This window comes from Stegastes partitus, unplaced genomic scaffold (assembly GCF_000690725.1).
Source record: "Stegastes partitus isolate 25-593 unplaced genomic scaffold, Stegastes_partitus-1.0.2 Scaffold369, whole genome shotgun sequence".
NCBI lineage: Eukaryota > Metazoa > Chordata > Actinopteri > Pomacentridae > Stegastes > Stegastes partitus.
The window spans coordinates 144,532-161,683 of record NW_007578100.1 but is presented as its reverse complement, the minus strand read 5'-3'; the positions used below and the strand labels follow the sequence as shown (position 1 = coordinate 161,683).

The following is a 17,152-nucleotide window of genomic DNA, read 5'->3' as shown; positions in this document are numbered from 1 at the left end:
GCATGTTAATTCCAAGTTTGTTTGTGTTTTTTTATTTTTGGAAAAATAAAACTGAAAGAAATTCAAATGTAGTGTTTTCTTTTGTCAGATATTTGACGTGTCATAGTTGTGCTGTTTCTACTGAGTCGCTGGACTTTATGTTGCAGTGAAAAATGACAGTTAAAAATGTGAGACGAGCAAATAAAGCACCCTGAAACTGCTCTGAGCTCAAAGCTAAAAGTTAGAATCTAATCCAAACAAACAAGTGCATCACTAATAAAAAGCAGCCTTTATGCCACAAATCTGACTCTGCGTGACACGCAGTTTGATTTCATCTGAATGTATTCGATTCCCTTGACAGACATTGGATTAAGTGCCTTTGGTTCCCAAGAAAAGTCCTCTGTGGTGTGACTTTACAGGGACGAAACACCACCAGAGCTGCTATTCCTATTATGAACTAATGGTCGGGTTAAGGAAGCAGATGTCGGGTCACCATGAATGAGCAGAAGTTCAAAAAACAAGCTCCATGCAACAGATGGGAGAGAGGCTAATGGGAAATCTGGTCCGAAAACTGAGAAACAGAAGCACAACAATGAACCAGTGATCTTATTTAGGCCTTTTCTAAAGTTCAGAGCCTTTTCTGATTATATTAGAGTTTATGTTTCCTTTCAACTATATTTTATTTCTTAGATTTTTTAAAACTCTGTATTAGTTTTCTGCACCTTGTTGTGTTTTTATCTGTCTATTAGAACCTGATGATTTTGCAACCTAGACACTAAGAAGTGCAACAGAAATGAAGGTTATTATCACACAGGTGTAAGTTTTAAAGATTAACTCATTTGTTAGCAGCATTTATAACATTTTTTCTTTAAAATGTGCTTCAACAGGTTGTGATTCAGTTCATCCACATGCTTCCAAATTTAAATTTACAGTTGCAGTGTATTATTTGGATTTGGCTTTTGATCTGCTTTGTTTCCTTCAGTTTGGCACCGTGCGCTTCAGGAACACCGACAGGCAACTGAATTAACCCTAATCTGAAGCTGTCATTGTAAAAGCAAAGCCCTTTAATGTTTAATTTTCAAAGAAGGCATTTTGGGATGTCACAGTAGGAAACCGTAGGCGTGAATAATGAAAATTGACGAACAGGCTTTCGGGTCCAGCTATAGAACACTCTCGGCTACAACAGGACCAATGATGAATTAGAACACAGCTCTGTTTTTGGTGCTATTCCTGCTCGGAAAGTCAATCTGAAGTCCTGTAACACAACATCAATAAACTAAATTGCTTTTCACAGTGAATTAAGCAAAAATGCAGCTTTTAGCACAGACTGTAACACACTGGGGTTAACATCATAGATTCATTTAAACCCTGGGCGAGCACTGAGGAGTTGAACAGCACATGACCCCTGCTCATGCTTTTATTCACACCGTAAAGGTAGCGTTACCTGTCAGGGTTTAGCTTCTTGGGGGTAAAAAACCAGCAGGGATGAATGTGGACTTGAGGGTTCAGCCTGAAGTTCCATGTATCAAAACCTGCCATTGTCTCACTGGCAACAGAGATGAAGATCCAGTTTTACCTGGATGGATACACCTGCAAAGCCCCCAAAGAAACACCAGCAGGGTTGTTCACAGATCACACCTGAATCAGATCTGTCAGAAGCTGCACAAACCACATTCCTCCCTCAGTGAAAAAAGAAAGTTTTCAGTCTGGGTCGAAACCCCGGGCTTAGCTCCCGCCTGTGTGAGAGCGATCCATAGGGTTTCAGGAGGGAAAAACCAATTCAAAGCCACAAAGAGCGGCGCGGAGGGGAGGATGGATAAAGGCAGGCTGGATGGAAAAAGAAATGGAAAAACGGAGGGGGGATAGAGCCAACTTGGTTGGGGGACGTCTGGAGATTTCTACGTGTTGCAGAATCAATTCGTCCCCGTTTATTCGTCGTCTTCCCTCTCTTCTTCCTCCCACTAACCCCGGGGCGTCGACGAGGCACCGCAGCACCCGACGCCTACGCAGGAAAAGCACAACAACGACTAAACCAGAACCCATCTGATTTCCCTCGCTCCGTCTCTCACCTCTCAGAGCTCTTGGATGTCTCTCCCCCCCCTGCAGCCCTCCTCCCATGTTATTCCCAATGAAGTCATCCACCTCCCTCCCTGTCATCCTCTGCGCATTGCTTTCCCTGCATCTTTGTTTCCACCTTTTACTTGCATCTTTCAACCATTTTTCTAATTTCTTTCACCTCTTCTCTTATCCTTTTTGTCTCCTATCATGAGTCTGCTTTTCCTCTTTCCTGCCTCCAGAATTAAGGCCCCCTATGCATTAAGCTCCCTGCAAGCCAAAGTATGCAAGATGGGAAGGAGAAAATCTGCCAAGGTCTGTCAGAATCCATGTGGCCATATGAAAATCTGAGTAATATCTCTTCCACTGCAGCCCAAACATTTGTGCATAGAACCTCCTTCAGCACCACTTCCAGAAAAAATAAAAGCACTTACTCCTGGGTATGTCTTTCCTGTTTTATTTTGTTTTACTTCCTCCCTTTGTCTGCTTCCCTCCTCTTTTGATTGCTTAAATCTGTTCTACATAGTCCTGCATCTTCCTCATACCTTTTGTCAGTGTGTCCTGTTCGTTAGCCTCCTCGCCTGCATCTGGTTCATGTATTTAGTTTTCATACCCTGTTTTGTCTCACGGCTAACCCGCCTGTTTCCCGACTGTCTGCCAACCTCATAAACAATTATATTAAATTCAAACAGGACAACAAGCAGCATCTTTTTCTGCCCTGCGTCTCCTCCTCCAGCTGCAGTCTTCTCTTCTTAAACATCACTATCAACAACAACAACAAAAATCACCATATAGACGTCACAATAAAAATCCATTGTTCTATTTTCTACATGCTCATAGAAGTGGAGTTACTCTCAGTAACTTCTATCTGTTGTTGTTTTGTGGTCAAAGCTTTTGGACCTAAACCAGAATGCCAACAGAGAGGCTGTAAGGGCTGTTAAACAGGGCTATTCCTGCAAATCTTTTCCCTGAATCACACATTTTTATTTCAAAATGCAAGCAGAGACACGTAATCTACCATCTAAGCTGTAGTTACAGTACCTGCACAGTTACTTTGTTGGTATTATAAACTATAAACTCACCAGTCAATCAACCAATGTGGCTCACTCAAGGAACTGTCTGGATTTATTGGAAAATCTGCCATTGGTCAAAGTGTGCCACTGTGGGTTCTGGGACCAATGTTTTGGATTCATGAGCAAAGATTTCACCTCATGTTAAGGTTCACGAGTATGATCAGAAAATTCTATTTAAGGTATCAAATTCTTATTAATATCACATTACTATAAATTACAGTATCTGGTTATTAAAACTTGTGCATCAATGCTAAAGGTGTGATTTACTGCTGAGGCAAGTTAAAAAGACTTCATATATTTGGGAAGTTTAACGTAGAACAATTGATTTTGGGGCCATTTGCAAATATTTTTTACTTATTTTGTTAAATTACCAGTTTGTTTAAGTTTGACTAGCAGGTTCAGGAATCTACTTCACTTATAATGAGGATATTTTGTCATTTTGTAAGGAAGAATTCTTAGAAATTAGGAAGACTAAAGAAGCAGTTGCAGTTCCTCAAACGGCCACTTGAGGCTGGTTTCAAAGCTGAGTCAGTGCCTATAGAACCCCATGTTAAAATGCCCAACTTCACAGCAGAAATAAACATGTTTACAGACTGGTACAAAAAACAGTTTTGGTCTCTATAGTTAGATGGTAAATGATCTGTAGTTATATAGCACTTTTTTTTTTACCTTAGTAGTACTCAAAGCGCTTTCCAGTGTTTTCTCATTCACCCATTCATGCACCAATGGTGAAGGAGCTGCCATGCAAGGTGCTGCCTGCCATTGGGAGCAACTTCGGATTCGATGTCTTGCTCAAGAACATTTAAACTGTGGAGGGGCTGAGGATCGAACCATCAACCTTGCGATTAGAGGACAACCGCTCCACCACCTGAACCACAGCTGTCCGGTTATATAGTTTAGTTCCACCTTCAGGACAGCTGCAGTGGGGTTGAACCTTTATACAACCCACACATTTAACCTTATTCAGGACATTGATGTTTTCATACGTAGAAGGTCTTTTGGGGTCCATTGTATCCCAAGAATGAATAAGTGCAAAATATTTGTTGGTATTCATCATAGACTTTTATACTATATTAAATAAATGTTCTGATAAGTTATTTTTGGTTCCAAATGCATGACAGATGTCCCTCTTTTTATATTTAAAAAAAAAAAATCTTCAAAAAAAAACAACAAAAAAAAAAACAATAGCTGTCACCTAAACCAAATGGCCTGGGGTCCAAAACGCCCCAAAAGTCCTGAATAGGGTTAAACTGTATTAGGGCTTAAAATTCAGTAAAGTGGAGACATGGCGGCAGCTGAAGCCACCACAGTGAGCTTCAAACCCTGTTAAACAAACCTATGTGTGATGTGGAGGCATCTACAGTTGGTTCTAGGACCACTGTTTTAGATTAATGAGCAAAAAAAATCATCCAGATTTTAACTTTTCACTGATATCGCTCCCAAATCCAGCGATCTGTAGGGAATCCTTTACTATCGGTGTCTTTCTTCTTTCTTGTGATTTAACTACCTCTTCTCCTACACATTTCCTTCCTCTCCATTTCCTAAACTTTCCTGACTCACTCTTCCACTTTGCCATCACACTCTACTTTCCTCCCTCCCACTCGCTCTCTTTCTACCTCCATTTCTCGGCTGCTCATTTCCTATCGCTCGGCTCATCTCTCGTTCCGTCTGTCTCAGTGGGAGTTTGGAAAACACTCTGTCTCTCTCATGAAAGAAAAGTGTTGCTTCACTCCCCCAGCTCTCTTTTGATTCGAAATAAAAGGCAATGTGAAATATCCCCCAGACAGACGCGCGAACGCTGACATTCACAGCATCTATGCTCTCCTGCATCGACTCAATAGCTGAAGCAATGCTGCAGTGAAGAGGGACCGAGAAAGAAAAAAAGGGCAGACGGTCTGAAATGAGTCTGGTGTATTGGGAAAGGTGAATGAGTAAGAAAGGGAACAAATTAAAAAAGAGAGTGGGGGTTGTGTACGTGTGGATGCACGTTTGTGAGAAAAGACCGAGTAACAGGTAGAGCTGAGGAGGAGGAAGCTGTCCCAGGAGGCACACTGTGTGTTTTCATGTTGTTCTGCTCGACACGACAAAAGAGTGAAAGCAGAGCGGATCAAACGAGAAGTCAGCGCGGGACAGGAACAAAGAAGCCGCAGTCAGTTTTGGTTTACCGGGGTAGAGTCAAAGACTACATTAAGACACAAACAAACATACAAATGCAAGCACCGCCTTTTCTTTTCCTTTCAAACGCTTAACAAACACCAAACGTCTCCTCGTATCTGTGGCCATCGATTCAAACCAACCACCCAGAAGACAATCAAGTCTATGATTACAAATGCCTGCATCACAAACATCCATATTTAATTTAATACAAAGTCCTGCACCTCTATGGAAACAGAACAGCCATGACTAGAAGTAGAGAGACTTCTAGGAATGCCTTCTATGCAGTGTGACACAGTTATCATGTTATAAATCACAAAAAGATAAAAACATTTAAACTAATTGATTATTTATTGTTACTAATTGGACTCAAACATGTGTCAAAGTGCCCACAGGTTATATCAATAATGGAAATCATGTAGACTTCATGTACCGTCCATATTTTACTACTTGCGGTTTTAATGTGTTGCTATACTTGTCTCCTATCTGCTCTCTGTAAACACTGCCTGCAGTTCAGCTGAAATGTCTCACAATTGTTGTCAATTAACTGTTAATCACATCTGAATCAATCTTAACTACTTGTTTGTCCTGACGAGTGCAGAATTTTTGTTTTTTTACAGAATGTGGAGACTGTATATGGTTGATTTCTGCAAATGTCTAAATGAGACATGCAAAATAAAGTGCTTTGGATGAAGAAAAATCGCAACTTTAAGCTTAGATTTGGTTCATTTTGAACAGCATGTCACAGATGTTTAGGTCAAGAATAACAAAAAATCAAACAATTATTTTGGTTTTTACCATTTCTGGGTCTGACAAATGGTATGAGTTTGACGTTATGCCTTGAAAACCCGCCAGCAGGTTTTGGATTTCAGAGTGTGAAACACTGACAGCCCTTTGAGATATGCATAATTCAAGTAATGATTCTTTCTTATCAACACAACTACATGCATAAAGTGGAATATTTAAACTGACATACGGGTTTAGATTGCCTCAACTGTTACCACTGGTTAGATCCCATCCAATGCACTAAATACATTTGTATGATAGAAATTTGTAACTGAAATGTTTGCATCTGTTTTACTTAACACATACTGTATCTCTATCTCTGTATCTATAATCCAACACTTTTAAGTAGATTTAAAGGCTCTTATTTCAGCTCTGTGATAGTGTAGGGACACATTATACAACTTTGTGCAACGACTTGACATTTTAGGCTGCACAATGACTCCCTGGTGTCTGACAGTTTGCCACCAAAGATGTAAATGTTGTCACATCAAAAGTGCTGCTTAATTAAAGCAGGTGTACTGGAAAGGTCAATGTTAAACCCTGTGGACCGCGACTGCAAGGCAAATCCAGAGTGAGCCGACTAGACTGATCAAGATCAAGGACGCGTCCCTTAAATGAGGGTTATTTCTGTTAATTTTAGCCTCACATGTGGCTATTTAACCTCATCATCAATCCAAAAGGTTAATGAGTTAACTTAGGTTCCTTCTCCTCTTGTGCATACTGCCATCTTTACCACACAAGACCCACAAACCCATGTAAGTAAGGACTTTTACACCAGCTCACCTTTACCAAAGCCACAAAACCACCTCGCTGCAGCCCAGCCTCCCCTCCACACTCACCGGTGTAGTCTTCGCGGCAGATGCAGGTGTATCCTCCCTCTCTGCGGGCGCAAACTCCTCCGTTCAGGCAGGGGTTGGAGTAGCACAGGTTGATCTCCGTCTCGCAGTAATCGCCCGTGAAGCCCACGGGGCAGCGGCAGCGGAGGCCCGCGATGGGGTGGATGGGCCGGAACAGGATGGAGGGCGAGGAGATGAAGGGGGCCGAGCTGTTGAAGCGCAGCACCGAGATGCACTTCATGTAGTTCTGGCAGGGCTCCCGCAAGCACACGTTGTCGTCGAACGGGAGAACCTGCAGTGAAGGATGAAACGCCGCGACAATTCCCCAGTCAGATCAGCTTCTGTGGAGGTAGCTGTCTTTGTTCAGCACATTTTCTCGTGGAGGATTTCATTCATTATCCTCTCACTACAGCAGGGTGTTGTCTTTCCCTCACAGCACACATGTCATAGCGTTGATGTGTCAGAGCAGTAAAAGCATCACTAACATTGATAATGTCTCTCTTCTGTTTAGATGTTCCAGTAAGCCATGCTATAAAAGCAACAACACATTAGTGTGTACTCCATTACAAGTAAATACCTTCAATAAAAAAAATACCACTTAAGCAATTATCTGTAAAATGTACTCACGGTATCGAAATATCAGAATCAGAAATACTTTATTGATCCCAGAGGGGAAGTTACTTACATTAGAGAAGTCTTAGTAGAAAAATATCAGCATAAAATATACAAATGTACATTATACTAGAAGATTTTAATTGAATTTTGCAAATATTTTTATGTATAATTATTTATTTGCAATTACTAGTAATGATTTAATATCAGAAATTATAGCATTCATGAATAAAGTGTGTTTTATTGTTGCAGCTGTTCAGGTGTGGAGCTAGTTTTACATACTTCATGTGTCTTTAGGAAGTTTGATGTTAAATTTAAAAAAGAAAAAAAGAAGGATTTTGGGACCATTTGTGAAGTGTTCTCTTTTTTTTTGTTAAATTGTCAAGTTGTTCAAGTTTGACTCACACATTTAGCAAGTTATTTGACCTAAAATGTGGATATTTTTGCACATTTTTAAAGAGGAATTCTAAGAGATGAGGACACTGAAGGAAACTGACAAACTTTTTTATTTAAAAAATAGTTGCAGTTCTACGAATGTCCACTTGAGGATGCCCCAGAAACGAGTCAGTCTCCATTGACCCCCATGTTAAAATGACCACTGTGAAAATGATCACTTTACAGCAGAAATAAACATGTCAAAAGTCAAATGACCCACTGCAGAAATCTGATCAGTAGAAACTTGCTTCTCCTCTTCACCCTCCATGATTTCCTCTTCCATCAAATTAGCTTTAATAATACTCTTGATGGTGTCTTTAAGCCTATTTGCTCCAATCACAATCTTAAAATGATCAGCAATCCTCAGCAACTGCTTTAATGACTGTACAGATGGTGTCTGAATGAAGGAGTCCACCACAGAAGTCATAGCTTACAGCTTGCTAAACCTGGAGTCTCTCCCCCCTAGAATAGCTTGTGTATCAACATAACTGACCAAAATATTCAACTCTCGTCTTCGTGCAGTTAGCAGTGAGGGGTATTTACTCACTATAAACCAGTGGGACTGAAAAGAACCTGATGGCTCTCCCAGAAACCCACTGATGTGATCCCGAGCACACGGCTCTGCTCACTTTAACTGCCACACTAAGCAACAAGCTCTCTGTTTAGAGCTGATTGCTTAACCAAACAGGAAAGACTCCAAGAACCAGAGCCAGGACTCACCAAACTACCCATCTGATCAAACAAAATACAAAATGCTCTCCTCCAAAACTTCCATCAAACATGGTGTTCTCCAACCATGCAAACTACACAGTTTGCCAACCTAGAAGACTACTTACAAGTTAACAGACAAGCCCGGATTTGTCATGACCCGGCTCCAGGAAGGACAAAGAGGAGAGGACCACACATGATCAGAGAAAGTTTGATTTATTTTAACCAAACATGATTTAACAAACAAACTAAAGATCTGGGTCAGTACTATCAGTAATGTGTGTGGATGAATGGCAGCTAATGTGTAAAAATGTAGAAAACAAAAGAACCCAGACAACTTAACCAAAATCCAGGCCCAGAGAGCGAGCAGCTGATTCCAGTCAGCTTATAAAGCTGATGAACAACCAGCACAGGTGTCAGCCGTCAACTGATGGACTTCCTGTTGTTCTCTAAGGGAGCCTGAACTCCAGCCAACCAAGACAGTCCAAACAGGAAGTTCAGGGGCCGTCACAACAGTGTGACAGAAAAACAGTTTTGGTCTCTGTAGTTCAGGGGTGTCCAATCCTGGTCCTTGAGGGACACAATCCAATGACCAGGATCGTTATCAGGATTCTGCAGAGCTTGATGATGAGCTGATCATTTGAATCAGGTGTGTTGGAAGAGGGACACATCTAAAACATGCTGGACTGTGGCCCTTGAGGACCAGGATTGGACACCCCTGCTGTAGTTCATTTCCATATCATGACAACTGCACTGTGGGTGAACTCTTACATAAGTCATCCATTTAAATTGTATTAAGGCTTAGAATCGTGTATTACTGAGGCTGAGGTCACTTTACATAACAGATGGGTGCCTTCACAGGACAGCAAAGAGACGTTAGGGGAAGTCAGGCACTGCCAAGATGGCGACGACCGGAGCCTCCAAATGGAGCTTGGAAGTTTTCTGAGAGGACTAGATCTTTAAAAACAGTCTAATGTCTAACTATATCGGCATTAACATGGCACAATCATGTTAGCATCGTAGCTACATGTTACCATGATAATGCTAAAGCCTCATCATGCTTATGTAACCATGTTGCAGTAATACATTGGTGACAATCAGAACAACTGGGAAGCCTCACAAAACCAAATCTCGTGTATTAATAACGATGCGCCTCAATCTGAAACCTGTGTCAACATCGTCCACTTACTGTCAAATCATCATAATCCAGATGAGACAAAGCTTTAGGCTGACAGAAATATGGCTGTCTCACACTGATAAGCACACAAGAAGCAGCCATTGTTCATGAGAGTTTATCAGCCCTGGGTCGTGTCTCTCAGGCTTTACACAGAGGAAGGTCCATGCCTCTGATTTGGGAAGCTGCTGGTTGACATATTTACGACAGGATGTCATCGGAAAAGTGAAAAGGGGATTCGAAAAAAATGAGCCAAAGATTAAATCCTTGATTCCTTTTCAAATATTTAGACTTATGATGGAATTAGTTTGCTGACAGTATCGAGTCCTTCTCAGGAATCTGCCCTTATTCACTCCTCTGAAAACATTATGCTGTTTAGCTTCATAAATCCACTTTCCACAAAAGATGATTTATTGCTACTGTGTGCAGCTCAGGGCACCGGATCAGATATATTCACAAGATTGTGTCTTGTTTTTTTTGGCAGTAAGAGACTATAGATTCTGTCTGCATGTGTTGGTGTGACAACGCCTGGTTATAAACACTCAGCCCATCACTTCACACTGCTGTGCACTCTCTCACCCTTCATAAATCTTTTTTTCTCCATCTGGTTTCAGCTCTCCTCTTCTATCGAAACATCTCCGTGCATATGTGTTAGTGGAGATGCTCCGGGTTGTGTAAACATGTATGTCGGTGATGCGGATGCTGTATCCAGGTGTGCGTGATTTCATGCATGAGAACGTGCAGCGATCGTATCTGTGTGTTGTTGCATGAAGCCATATGGCTGCTCTGCCATAGCATCTGTACTGTATTATTATCAGTTCACATGCAATATGCTCACATGACCGTCTTGAAAGTCTCATCACATTATCTGGATTAATGGATTCACAAAAGGGATCTCAAGGGTTAAAGTCCCAAAACTTTAGGTACATTCTGCAGGAATCAGAAATGCTAGATTGGATTGAAGTTGCTGGCATTCTTAATTCTGTTTAAGTCAAAGTTAACCCGACTTTACAACTAAAGATTTGTTTGAATCAGTGATATTTGCAATAAGGGCAAAAAGGACAAAAGTTTGAATCACATACAAGTGACTGATTTTCCACATTTCATTGTATTATTTCAGTGACATGATTTTACATGTGAGTTGTACACTTATCAGCATTTGCGTGTTTCTCTCTTTGTTTTTTTTTTGTTTTTTTTTTAAGGGACTTTGAAAGGAAGAAGAAAAAGAATATTTTGAAATAGATATTTCTTGTAATTTTTAAAAAAAAAACTATTTATTGTTTTTTTGCACTTTCACCCTTTTGTTAAATTACAGATAATGTCCACTGAAATCACATGAAAAAAAAGTGTTAATTTATATGTTAACTGAAAGAAAATGTGCTAAAATTGTTAAAAACAAAAACAAAAAAAGAAAAAATTAAATTAAATTAAATTAAATTAAATTGTAAAACGTCCACGTGAAAGATCAGTTATTTTTTTTTACAGCTTTTGACCATAACGTTACACCTTTTTTTTGGTGTATATAAATCAACAAAAATATTGTAATTTTACAGATATCTGCAAATAATTGAAAAAAATATATATATTTAGGACTGAAAAATGGTAGAGCTCTTCGTAAACTATACAGCTTTTCTTGATTATGTTAAATTACAGATAAAATCACAGAAAAATGATGTTCTTTTACATGTGCACACAAAAACAGGCCAATTTTTAATGGAACTTTGTTTTCCCCCTACAGGTTACTTACACCAATATGCAGCACTTAAAAGACTAATTCGTATGCGTGTGTGCGAGTGTGTTTGTGTGTGTTTTGCCCATGTACCGACCTCCATCTGCGTCAGTGACGTCAGCCTCGGCCTGTTCAGGTACAGCTGCTCCTCCAGAGCTTCGGAGGGGAAGAAGTGTCCGCCCGGCAGCGCTGCCGAGAAGCTGACGTTCAGGATGCCTCCCGGCGCCGCGTCCAGGTCGGGCTGGATGTTGAAGATGAAAACGTCCTCGACGGGCACCGAGAGCACCGCCGACACGCCCTCCAGGAAGTTCCCCAGCAGCGGCGACAGGAAGTGCTCCTGGGACATGTTCTGGAGGCGCACGGTGACGCTGCTGCCCAGCATGTCCTCGGTGATGATGAGGACGCGCAGAACACACTGGGCTGAGATGCTGTGGACGCCATCTGAGGGTTAGAAGGAAAAACTGTTAAAGGAAGTAACAGAGGAGCTTATTCATGAGGTGTTTGGAGAACGGAGGACACTGGGCAGAAGATAAAGGAAGAAGTCGACAGAACAGGTGAAGAAGAAAAAAAAAAGGGGGGTGAGGAATGGCAGCGATAAAACAGTAGAGACAGCAACATAAAGGGACAGAGATAAATGAATAGGAGCCAGAGAAGAAGGTTAACAGAGAAACGAGGTGAGAAGGTCATCACCATGTCAGGAAATATGCAGGACTGTAGCTTTCTACATATGTTATCACACATGGTGCACACATACAGGAGAGGAATAAACACTAAAGAAAAAAACCCAGGATCGCTTTAAAAGGCGCTTTGACAAAGAACATGACACGTTACATCTGATGCCGCCTTTAAATTAATTATTTTGTCACTGAAGCGAACAAGCTCGTGCTGCAGGCAGTTTAAAGTCAAAACGCCTCCAGAGAAGAAACGCAACCAGCAGTTAGTAGAGTCTGTTTGAAACCACATAACAGTCGCAGGTGATGCACGATAACTCAGTGTGTTTTAAACATTTAATAAGAGAAGGAGGGAAGCTCATAGGTGACTAAAAGTGGCAGAAGTTTGGTAATTAAATTATGCTATAGGAGCTAATTCAGATCTTTATCAAAGTTGTATTAGAATCAAGTCTGTTGTTTTCACTCCTTAGAATCAGTTTTATTAGATTTAGTTAACAAAAGCTGTTTTTATAATGAATAACAGTGGGCTATCTGCCACTGAAGTTGGGTAATTGTAATAATTGTCACTTAAAATTCCAAAAGCAAGCCTAGAACAAATCACCTTGAATTGAAAAATATGTGAAAGAAAGAAAGAAAGAAAGAAAGAAAGAAAGAAAGAAAGAAAGAAAGAAAGAAAGAAAGAAAGAAAGAAAGAAAGAAAGAAATAATTCAAAATCCGTTAAAACAGCACTAACTGATCAAATATATTACAAAAAAAACCCCCATCTAAACTCAAAAATATCAGAACCAGCTCACAGCAGAAAAAAACAAATCCTATCCATGAAATATGACGTGTTTGTACCAAACACAAGCAGCCTGACGTTTGTACTGTTCAGCTAATACAACACTTGGTTTAGTTCAGCCCGCCGTCTCAAATCCAAGACTTTAATGTTGCCTTAAATATTTAACCAAAATCAATTATCCTCCACAGCTTCACCAACTGTGTAATCAAGTAAAGCAACCAAATTAAAGCATCAGTCATGCTCCGGTTGCCAGCGGCAACGCTACCATGACAGTGAACATTTTCCACTGCCAGTGTGCAGATTGCTCAACATGAACGTTTGTTTTTGTGTTTCACTGTAACACACTTGATCCTTGTGCAGACAGGACGAGGATGGCAGAGTGTTTCAGCGATCAAAGTGCTTCTGTCTACTGTGTGTCTGATTTATTTGAGCTATTTCTGCCACATGAGCAGCTTCATACAAGTTTTTATGCTAATTTTGAGTCGTGACTCGATAATCCGATACTAAATGTAAAACCTTCTTTTATGTCGGATTGTCAAGACGGAGGTCGAGATACAAGGAGGGCTTGATGCTGGAAGGATCATTAGTTGTTAATTATTGTTCATAGTTGTTATAATAACTAGTAGGGCTGGTCCCAATAGCACTTTGTGGTCTCTGGGTATTCAGGCCCAATTAATGATGAATATCAGAATATTTGGAGCGGTCAGGGGACACTTCCACCTCGTTGGAGCGCTCCGACAGGGTGGAAGTGGTCGGAACACACAGGCAGTACTTGGCTGCTAATGCTAGTTTAGGACAGCAGTCCCCAACCACCGGACTGGTACCGGGCCACACAGAAAGAAAGATAAAAAAAAGTTTTATTGTTTTATTTTCATTTCCAGCGCAGCCTACAGGGTATTTTATTTTGAAAAAGTACTATCTCGTCTTCCCGTCACTTCCGTCTGTGCTTGTTTGTCGCGCTTGACTGTCAGTTTTCACACCCGGCCGTTAAACGAAGCCTTCAGTCTAACCGCTGCCGAAATTAATTAAAAAAAACAAGCATCTCCGGAGAACTTCTTTGGAAAGACTCGATGCTGAGACAGAAGAAAAAGTAAACACATATTTAGCAAGTAATTTTATTCACTTGTGAAACTTTTTAATAGAAATAAATGTTGTTTTTTTGTTATGTGCACAATGACCGATCCGTAGAAAATTTTCTTGCTTAAGACTGGTCCGTAGTGCAAACAAGGTTGGGGACCACTGGTTTAGGATAGTGATCACACTTCTGTTTCCACCATTGGCAGCAGCGGGGACAGCGCCGCCATTCCCCCCGCCGCCGCCACCATCCATGTTTACTTCCGTAAACACTGAGCATGCTCGCTGCGTTTGACGTCGTCGTGTCCTCTTCTGCNTAATCCGACACTAAATGTAAAACCTCCTTTTATGTCTGATTGTCAAGACGGAGGTCCAGATACAAGGAGGGCTTGATGCTGGAAGGTTCATTTGTTGTTAATATTCATTGTTCATAGTTGTTATAATAACTAGTAGGGCTGGTCCCAATAGCACTTTCTGCTCTCTGGATGTTCAGGCCCAATTAATGATGAATATCCGAATATTTGGCGCAGTCGGGGGACACTTCCACTCCAGGGGAGCGCTCTGACGGGGTGGAAGTGGCCGGAACACACAGACAGCGGTCCCCAACCACAGGGCCGCGGACCGGTACCGGGCCACACAGAAAGAAAGAAAAAAAAAAGTTTTATTGTTTTATTTTTATTTCCAGCGCAGTCTACGGGGTGTTTTATTTTGAAAAAGCACTAGCTCGTCTTCCCGTCACTTCCGTCTGTGCTTGTTTCTCGCACTTGACTGTCAGTTTTCATGCTGGTCATTAAACGAAGCCGTCAGTCTAACCGCTGCCAAAATGAATTTAAAAAACAGGCGTCTCCAGAGAACTTCTTTGGGAAGACTCGATGCTAAGACAGATGAAAAACTAAACACATATTTAGCAGGTGATTTTATTCACTTGTGAAACTACTTTTATGTTATGTGCGCAATGACTGATCTGTAGAAAACGTTCTTGTGTAAAATTAGTCCGTAGCGCAAAAAAGGTTGGGGACCGCTGGTTTAGTTAGCAGTCACACTTCTGTTTCCACCATCAGCAGCAGTGGCGCCATTCCCTCCACCGTTACCATCCATGTTTACTTCCGTAAACACTGAGCACGCTCACTGCGTGTGACGTCATCGTGTCCTCTTCTGCGCATGCGGGACACTTTTGAGTCGTATGAAGTTCACACAGCAGATCACATACAAGTCGCATTGAACTGGAAATGTGAACAAACTCACAAAAATATCGGATATCACAAAAAGTCCTCATTGAGCATCAAGTCCTGCAGTGTGAACGTAGCCAATCTGTGGGATTGTTCAGTCAGATAATACGCCGTTATCCTGATTGGTGACATTAAATGTCATGTCGGAGTCAGAATCCAAGGCTGTCGGTATGTTAAGGCTGTTTATTATGGGTTCAGTTTGTTTTTCCTAAAACCCTGTTTTGGATAGTTAAGGGTCGGATTATTGAGTCACAGCTCTATTTTGTAATTTTTCCCCAGAGGACGCCTACAGACTTTGGTGAACCTCTAAGTTTTCACGTTGTGTCATCATCAGGTCACAGTTTGACTACTTCCAGGTCAAATGACGACATCAGCTTTACTGTGTGTTAGCAGATGTTAACATGCTGAACTAATACGGTGCAAATGGTAAACATTAGTAGGCTAACATGGTCATTTTTAGCATCCTAGCATGACATGAGCATTTATCTGCTCACAGGGGACTCTCAGTGTTTAGTCATCATCAGGCTGAAGATGTGATAAAAACAAAACAGTGCTTCTATCTGAAATCCACTTCCCCATCGCTCGCAAGGATGATGCAATTCTTTAATCGTATGTTACAGTAAGAAAGACAAAACTGATCCTCTTAAATCTACATTTGTTTCGTGAGCCGGGAAGCCGTTTCCAAGCCTCGTGGATGAGATTGAACATCATCTCTTTGGGCTCCACACACACAGTTCTGGTTACAGATTCAACACGGCGCTGCTTGTTCCTCTCAGAGGCCTGCAAAACGAGTTCATACAAATCGCAGCGGGTCGCAACCCCCCCACAAATACGACAACATCCGCTCCAGCCACGGACAAAAAAATAGGTTTCATTTACAGCGGATACCAACACGGCACAGCGCTGAGCTCCTGTAAAGCAATCTGCTGCCACAAGCTGGATAATAAAGCTATAAAAGAACGCACAGTGTTTGCGAGGAGGCCGTGGCGAGGTGAAACAGGGCGACGCAGAGAGGATGAAAGCAATACATGAGTGGACCCGATGCAAAAAAAAAGAAAAGAAGAATTAGATAAAGAAAGAAACAAAGGAGCGTGACAGCCGTGGATGGAGGCCGAGGGGTGGAGGAGGAGGATGGAGAGGCAGCGGAGGGTGAAGGAGAGCAAAGGAGGCTTATTAAAGACTGAAGCACCAGAGGAGAGTAATTAATAGAAGAGACTCAATAGAACTTGATATTTAGGTGTTACTAGAAATAACATACTGACTGCTGGTGTTAGATTCTGATTGAGGATTGAATTCATTTAAAATTGACGTGTTGAAAAGAGAAAAAGAAGAAAGGAAGAAAGAGCCAAGATTGTCAGAATATTAAGAAAAACAGAAAAATAACGAGTATTTATGTGTTTGTACACCAACAGGAAAAAGGCCCAAACTATAAATATCTGTTGTCATGAAATATATGTATTTTTATAAAAGGTAATTTGTGATTTTACAACATTAGACGATTAAAAAAAATGCAGGAAATATTCTGCATATTAAGGTTGTAAAATTAATTTTTCAACTGTTATTTTACAGATTTTATCAGTTTGGTAAATTATAGATAATGACCAGTAAAATCGAAGCGGGGAGAAAAGTATTAAGTCAAACTAGTAGTAATCATGTTTGTTTGTCTATTTATGTTTGTTTATTTTTTACAAAAGGTAATTAATTCAGAAAGGAATGAAGAAAGACCCAAGAGTGTCTACATTTTAAAAAATAAATAAATAAAATAAAGAGTATTAATTTACATGTTACCCAAAAGGAAAAGAGCTCAAAACTTTCAGTAAAATGTAAATGTAAAAATGTGTATTTTTATAAAAGG

At 40.8% G+C, this 17,152-nt stretch overlaps 1 protein-coding gene across 1 annotated transcript in view; it reads right to left on the bottom strand.

Annotated features, from left to right (window-relative positions):
- celsr3 (cadherin, EGF LAG seven-pass G-type receptor 3) overlaps positions 1-17,152 on the bottom strand; it is a 200,095-nt gene that overhangs the window by 139,072 nt on the left and 43,871 nt on the right. The window contains exons 2-3 of the mRNA XM_008284729.1: positions 11,639-11,982; positions 6,887-7,175 (exon numbers count right to left, since the gene is read on the bottom strand). Coding sequence (XP_008282951.1) covers positions 6,887-7,175; positions 11,639-11,982 — 633 coding nt within the window. The remainder of the gene's footprint in view (positions 1-6,886; positions 7,176-11,638; positions 11,983-17,152) is intronic.